The sequence below is a fragment of the Plasmodium sp. gorilla clade G2 genome (genome assembly GCF_900097015.1).
Source record: "Plasmodium sp. gorilla clade G2 genome assembly, chromosome: 12".
NCBI classification, from domain to species: Eukaryota; Apicomplexa; class Aconoidasida; order Haemosporida; family Plasmodiidae; genus Plasmodium; species Plasmodium adleri (nom. inval.).
Window position 1 is genome coordinate 1,348,947 of NC_041704.1, and position 8,480 is coordinate 1,357,426.

Genomic DNA, 8,480 nt, shown 5'->3' on the forward strand with positions numbered 1-8,480 from the left:
AAACATATTGAAATATATATATATAATAGGATTTAAAAAATAAAAAATAAAAAAAAAATTAAATATTCAGTGAAAACCCCATTTTAAAAAATTTTATATCTCATTTTTTCAATGTAAAAACAAATTTTGAAAATATTTTCTTCTTAGCAAATGATCTACAAAATAAAATAAATGCACATGTAATAATATATATATATATTGTTATTTTTAGAAAGTGAAAATCCCTTAAGGGGTGTATATATATATATATATATATAATTTTTATATGTCATATTAAAATAACTTATATTTATTATATAAATATTTATTATCAATATGTGTATATTTATAACTTTGTCATAGAATTATTTTCCTAAAATATTATTTTATATTTCATTTATTTATAAAAAAAAAAAAAAAAAAAAATTATACCTTTTAGATCCATTTTTCTGTTGGGTGTGTTATCTTTTGTTTCTTCGCAAATGATATTTAAACTGTCGCCCTATAAAAAAAAAAAATAAAAAAAAAAAAAAAAAAAAAAATATTATAATATAATGTGAAGAATAATCATATATTTAAATTTTAAAAATATTTTTTATTTTATTTTATTTTATATTACATTTTTTAATTTATCATATGCTGCTTGAAATTTTTCAAACATTTTTTTCCAGGTGTTAATACTATAAGTATTTACAATTTTTTTTGTTATAGGGCAGTAAATATTGGCTGTCATATCTTTATTCTCAATAATTTGATTATTATATATATCAAGCGTTATCCCATTTTTACAAATATCAGTAGAATAAAACTATTAAAAATAAAAGAATATAAAATATGAACACAATTAATAGAATTTTATAAAATATATAAAATTTATATTTTATTATTATTATTTTATTTTATTTTTTGTATGTGTGTATCTGTCTGTATACCTCAAAAAAGCCATACAACAATTTTGAAACATCTTCTTTGTTTTTCTGAAGGTTCGGAAATTTATTTCTTATGTCTCTAAAATGGGAATAAATTAGAAAATAAAAAATAAAATAAAATAAAATAAAATAAAATAAAATCTTATATATATTTATTTATTTATTTATATTTATTTTATTATTACTCTATGTTGGTGTAAAAGGGCATTTCTACATGGTCTTGCAGAAAAAAATCTATAAAATTTAACATGAAAAATATTACATATATTTAAAAATCAAAAAAACTTATCGTTTCATTTATAATTATATATTATTTATTATATAAATTTTTCTTTTTTTTTTTTTTTTTTATACATTCACTGTTAATGTCAAACGACTCTGCATTTTCCCTTTCGATGGACCTATAGACAAAATATAATGAAAAATATATATTAACATATAAATATATAAAACATTTTGTACAATAAAACAATAATTATGTTATATATTCATATCTTACTTATATGATGGTAATAAGGGATTATTTATATTTTGAAAAAAATAATATGTTAATAAAAATAAGGCGTATGAACTGAATGTACCTTGAGACCTTTTCAAAAAAAAAAAAAAAATATACATACATATATATATATATATATATATATATTTTTTCACAACAGTTAAAATGCCATATTAACATTGTGCCTTAATAAAAATCACGCACATATATATTACCTGTTGTTGATATTTTTTTGCTTAGCCCAATATTTTATTATTCTATTTATAATAGTAACCCTCTCATCTATATTACATATAGATGACACGAATTTTGTATTCACTATTGCTACAGTATTATTTATACTAATATCACAGATATTCGTTTCTTCTTTATATATTTTAGCTATTGGAACAGAAGCTTTAATTATATTTATAGTTAATGATGGATATATTAAATTAATTGCACTTTTAATAACTTTTAATATATATAGGTATGAATTCTTATCTTCACAATTCTCCACTACTATACAACAATCAATATCTGAATTTTTTATCCTATAAAATAAAAATTATAACACATAGGCATTATTAAAAAAAAATAATATATATAAATATATTTATATTATTGTACAATACATTTTTTATGAACATTCAGAATATATTCTTCGATTTGTTCTTTTTTTTGGCTAGTTAGCTAGCTATCTAACTGTTATATATATATATATATATATATATTTTTTTTTTTTTTTTTTTTGTTAATACCAAATATTATTTTCACATGATCCAATGAAATAAATTTTCCCTTTCAGGTTTGGTTTGATTGCACTTTTCAATAATAGGAAAATTTCTTCTTTTTGTTTGTCGATAAAACAATTTTCGGTTAACTTTTTATGAACATCTACAATTTCATGTTTTAAATTTGTCTGATTTAAAAAACTATTGGTTAATTTAATTTTATTATTAACTTTAATGTTTTTGTCTGATATAGAAATATTATGATGCGTTGAATAATGTCTACAATTATATGTTGAAATTTTTTTTACATTATAAATTAGGTTATTTAATGTTTTATATTTATAATTGATTTTATTGTTTTTTATTTGTGTGTCATATATATTTTCTTTATCTATATTTGTTTGAAAAGGTTCATGTTCCTTTTTCTGTATGATTTTTAATAATATGTTGCAAAAATATTTCTTCTTTTGTTCAATTTTTTCTAAAAAATTATTTTTTATAATTGGAGGATGCGTTTTTTGAAAACACGCATTGATATAGTTATTTTTAAAAGATGTTTTCATTTTTCACACTTTAAAAGTGTCAACCTTCTATTCTCATTCATTTTAAAAAAAAAAATTAAAAAAATAAATATAGAATAAAATTTTATATAAATGAATAGATATGTTAATATATTTTTTTTAAAGATTTGTATTTTGAATTCTATTTTTAAATAAAATTTTTAATTAATTCTAAAATAATACATATATATATATATATATATATATATATTTATATTTATATTATAACAAATGTAAATGATAAATATACAAAGTGTAACTTTTACGTTATGTATATATTATCTTCATAATATATAAAAACAAATGTAGATTCTTATTTTCCCATATATAAACAAATTAAAGCAACTTTTTTTTTCATATTAAACATAGTAAGGAAAATATTAGATATTCCATATAAAAAATAAGCAGAAAATAAATATATTAAATTTTTAAATCATGTTGAATTGGTACAAAATATATGTAATTTGGGGGGGAAAAAAAAAAATAATAATAATAAAACAAATAAATATAAATATAGAATCCTTTTATATTTTTAAAATGTTATGCTTTTTATAAACTATAACAATTAATCAAACAAGTACAAAATATATCCCTATTAATATTGCATATATATATATATATATATAATATATATGTTGGAAAAAAAAAATTAAAACCTACATTTATAATTTAAATAAATCTATAAAAATTTTTTAATTATATTAAATGTGGTAATTATATATATATATATATATATATATGTATGTATAATTTTATTTTTTATTTTTTTTTTCACGTCAAAAAAAAATATTGTGTAGATTCAAATTTGAAAAAATTAATCAGTGTTAATATATACAAATTAAAAGAAAATATTTAAAACTTAAAAATTAAAAAAAAAAAAATATATATATATATAATTATTTTATTAATAATTAATAAAATGGATAATTATTTGTAAAATAATTTGACACAAGAATTGCATACATTATATATACATATATATATGTATTCGACATTAAAAATATAAACATTCTCAAAAAGAAAAAAATATATATATACATAAATATAATATATATATATATATATATATATATATATATATATATTTATAGACCCAGTGATACAATGAAGCTGTAGAATAGGATAGATATAAATATATTTATATTTATGTTATATTTTTTTTTATTTTTATGATGTATTTTTTTGCTTTAATATTTCATCAAGATCATTTTTGCTGACTTGTTCATATCTTGAGAATTCCATGGTATATGTACCTTGTCCTTGAGTAATAGCTCTAATTTCATTTATATAATTAAACATATGTTTTAATGGTATATCTGCATAAATATATATAATATTTAAGTTATTAACAATATTATTTACTAGTCCCTTTCTTTTTGTAATACTAGTTAAAATATTACTTTGATGTTCATAATTGGAAATAATTTCCACAAGCATAATAGGTTCTAGAAGAACTGGACAGAAATTTTGATAATTTTCTTTGATTAGATTAATGGTAGCTTTTTTAAAAGCTAAATCATTACTATCAACTTCATGAATTTTACCACCTATTAATCTCATTTTCATATTGATAATTTCAGAATTGTATAGATATCCTTTTTCAATTTGTTCTTTAAATGCTTTTTCTATGGAGAGTATAAAATTTTTTGGTAGATCATTTCCTATAACTTCATTGACAAAAGTACAATGTGTAGTATCATTATAATTATCTGATATGGTTTCAAAAATAGCATGTACATGTGCATATAATCCTGCTCCTCCTTTTTGTTTTTTATATGTATATGAGCATTCAAAAGGTTTAGTAATTGTTTCTTTAAAATTAATTTTTGGATTTTTTAAATTGACATTAATATTAAATTCTCTTTTTAATCTTTCTTTATATATTTCTAATTGTAATTCTCCTATACCTTCAAAAATTGTTTCTTTTGTTTGTTCATCTGTTTTTACATAGAAGGTTGGATCTTCTTTTGTAAATTTATTTAATGCTTTAGTTAGTTTTGTCATATCACCTTTTTTTAAAATTTCAACAGCAACAGATATAACAGGTTTAGGTATGAAAATATTTAATAAATGTAGATTACTGTTGATACCATTTGTATAAGTTGTTCCTGTTGAACCGTTAATACCACTAATAGCAACTATATCTCCTGCACATGCTTCATTAACTTCTTGAGCCATATTAGAATGCATTTTCATAATTTTTTTTATTACTTCTTTTTTGTTTGTCATCATATTTGTTATCATTTCTTTTTTTTTTATTTTTCCTTGATATATTCTGAAATAGCTCATTTGCCCATATATCGCATCTTCTTGTATTTTGAATAAGAATCCTACCATAGGTAAATTATTATCACATAATAATTGCACCTTTTTCCTCGATTTATTCTTAGCATCTTGATATTCATCTTTAGGTGTACAATCAAAATTATTATTATTATTATTATTATTATTATTATTATTGTTGTTATAATTTATAATAGTTATATCATTGTGACCGTCACTTTGATATGGTGACGCATTTTCCATGCCACTGTCAATATCATTATTTTTTTTTTTTTCGTCTTGTATATCTGAATATATATATCCATAATTATTTATTTCTTTTGGTGAGGGTAAAAAGTCACATACATAATTTAACAAAATTTGAACTCCTACATTATTTTTGGCACTTCCTAAACATATAGGAGTAACTAGATTTTTAATAGTAGATTTACGAACAGATAAATAAATATCATTTTTACTTATATCATTAATATCATTATTTAAATATATTTCAGCAAATTCATCATCTACATCTGCTAATTTTTCAAATATACGATTTCTTAATAATTCCATCATTTCAAAAGAAAAGGAATTATCTATTGATAATATTTCTTCTTTATTATTTATTTCATTTAAAATAATACCATTTTTTCCTTTGAATAAGTACCCTTTTCTATCAATTAAATCATATACACCTTTAAATTTCTGTTCAATCCCTATAGGCATTTGTAATAATATAGTATTTAAATTTAATCTTTTCTCAATAGTATTTAAAGTCCTTTCTACGTTAGCACCATCTCTATCTAATTTATTTATAAATAATATTCTAGGTATATGATATCTATCCATTTGTCTATTTACTGTTAAGGTCTGACTTTGAACACCTGAAACGCCACATATAACTAGAATTGCTGAATCTAAAACACGTAAGGATCTTTCAACTTCTATAGTAAAATCAACATGACCAGGAGTATCAATAATATTTATATTATATTTTTTATTATTTACATCCCATACACAATTCGTAGTAGCTGATTGAATAGTTATACCTTTTTCTCTTTCTAATTCCATAGAATCCATAGTTGCACCTATTCCATCACTACCACGTACTTCATGTATACTTTTTATTTTACCTGTGTAATATAATATCCTTTCTGTTAATGTAGTTTTACCAGCATCAATATGAGCACTTATACCTATGTTTCTCAAATTATTTATAGAGTACGATGAAAACTTACATAAAGGCCTAAAATAAAATTCAGAAACTTTATAAGGAATATTTTTTTCAAGAAATCGCATTCCATTATTTTTATATAAAATGTGTTTCAAAATAATCATTATAAGGAAAATATATCTAAAGTGTTATTGTGTGAGCATATAAGAATAATATTATATATATAAAAAAAAATATATATATATATATATATTTTTTTTTCAATATGTATGCGTATATATTTATATATTAACAATTAAATATATAAATAATATATATATATATAATGTGACATGACTAATTAAATATTAAATCATATTTAGAAATAATACAAAAAAAAAAAATAAATATCATATATATGTGATAATATTTATCAAAAAAAATATATATATTCTTATATGCACATATACAAAAAAAAAAAAAAAAAAAAAAAAAAAAAACACGGTGATAAATTATAAAGGAAGAGTTCACAAAATTGGATTGGAGGGAGCTAAAAAAAAAAAAAAAAAAAAAAAAAAATATAAAAATAAAATAAAATAAAATAAAATAATTACATAAAAAAAAAAAAAAACATATATATATATATATATATATATATTTATATAAATAACCTCCTGTATCTTGTTTTATTTTATTTTATCCTTATACTTAACATTTATATATTAATACATTTTTTTTTTAGTGTTTTCTCGTTTTAGAAGTAATATGATAGGATAATAGAACGTATTATAAAAAATAAAAAAATTAGCGAGATAATTCATTTTTATCATTTTATTGTTTATTTAGAAAACTATGGATTACGAACTGTATTTAATTTCAAATATTATGGGTAACACTTTTTTAAGCATACAAATATATATATATATTATATATATATTATAATATTTATAAAACTACCATTTTAACTTTTATTATTTTTTCTTTCTTTTCAGGCATTTTGATTGTAATTTTAATTTTTGTTTTTCACTATTTATATTCCGATATAGATGATTAAAAATAACATATACGGAGAAATTATAAAATCAAAATATATATATATAATATATATATATATATATATATATATTAATTTTTTTTTTTTTTTTCATGATAAGGAAGAAGATTGCTCTATAACATTATATTCATTGATATTATAAATAAATATATTAACATAATAAAATATTATTTTTTATATGTTGTATAAAACATATTCCCTTTTTGAAATACAAACAAATGATTTAATTAATTATTATTTTTTTTTTTTTTTTTATTTTTTTTTTTTTTTTTTTATGTAACAAACATGAAAGATAACGAATTCGTTGGAGGGAAATTAAAATTGAAAAAGGATATTTTTAAAAAGGATGAAAAAAAAGGAAAGAAACAAAAAAAAGACAAAAATAACAAAAGGGGAAGTGAATTAAATGAAAAAAAAAAAAGAAACTCAGAGAAAGAATATATAAATGAGAATAATGATCCAAATAAAAATATTAAAGTATTAATAGATGGTGAAGACAAATTAAATGACATATTAAATATGAATATGACAGAATCAGAAAAAGCATATCATTTAGTTTTAAAAAAAAGAGAAAAACAAAGAATTGAAAATATTCTAAAAGAAAGTTATCGTGATCGTTTACAAAAATTTAATGATAATTTGGCTTCCTTAAGTGAACATTTTGATATACCAAAAGTAGGACCAGGATAAACAAAATAAAACATAAAAATAAATAGAGAAAGAAAAAAAAAAAAAAAAAAAAAAAAGAGAAAGAGAGAGAGAGAAATGAAAAGGGTTCTTTTTTTTTTTTTCTCCTAAGCTTAAAATGAAATATATTTTATATTCATATAGACTAATAAGTACAGATGGAAAAATATAGACATATACGTATCCCCATATATATGTTTATATTTTAATTTTTTTGTTTAATTTTTTGAAACTTTAAATATATAAAAAAAAAAAAAAAAAACGAACACATTATTTTTTTTTTATTTTAATATTTTATTATATTTTATTTTTTTTATGTAAGTAAACATTTTGTGTTATTTTTAAATATGTGGTTACTTTTGTACTTTGAAAAAAAAAAAAAAAAAAAAAAAAAAAAAAAATATATATATATATATATATATTTATATATAATCTTTTTTATTTTTATGTTAATTAAAAGCTTATCATTTTCATTCTTTTCTTGCTTTTTCTAATATGGTCCAATGATTTTAATGTCTTTTAAAATATGTGACATTGTAATTATAAAGATGATGATATGATAAATTAACCTATAAATATAATAACAACAAAAAATATATATATATATTTATATATATGTGTGTGTTTTTATTTTGGGGGGTATG

At 18.7% G+C, this 8,480-nt stretch overlaps 3 protein-coding genes across 3 annotated transcripts; 1 reads left to right on the forward strand and 2 right to left on the reverse strand.

Moving 5' to 3' along the window:
• Positions 1-108: 108 nt before the first annotated feature.
• Positions 109-2,683, reverse strand: PADL01_1233600 (nucleotidyltransferase, putative; the record flags this gene model as incomplete). The annotated part of the gene is made up of 9 exons (XM_028683302.1): positions 109-155; positions 412-481; positions 599-787; positions 912-987; positions 1,094-1,142; positions 1,263-1,309; positions 1,408-1,497; positions 1,623-1,940; positions 2,148-2,683. The coding sequence occupies 9 exons, from the start codon at positions 2,681-2,683 to the stop codon at positions 109-111; spliced, it is 1,422 nt and encodes a 473-aa protein (XP_028539494.1).
• A 1,164-nt stretch (positions 2,684-3,847) lies between these two features.
• On the reverse strand, positions 3,848-6,280 carry PADL01_1233700 (elongation factor G; the record flags this gene model as incomplete). The annotated part of the gene is made up of 1 exon (XM_028683304.1): positions 3,848-6,280. One exon carries the CDS (start codon positions 6,278-6,280, stop codon positions 3,848-3,850), a length of 2,433 nt encoding a protein of 810 aa, XP_028539495.1.
• Positions 6,281-7,434: 1,154 nt separating this feature from the next.
• Positions 7,435-7,839, forward strand: PADL01_1233800 (conserved protein, unknown function; the record flags this gene model as incomplete). Its single annotated transcript, XM_028683305.1, has 1 exon — positions 7,435-7,839. The coding sequence occupies one exon, from the start codon at positions 7,435-7,437 to the stop codon at positions 7,837-7,839; it is 405 nt and encodes a 134-aa protein (XP_028539496.1).
• Positions 7,840-8,480: the final 641 nt, after the last annotated feature.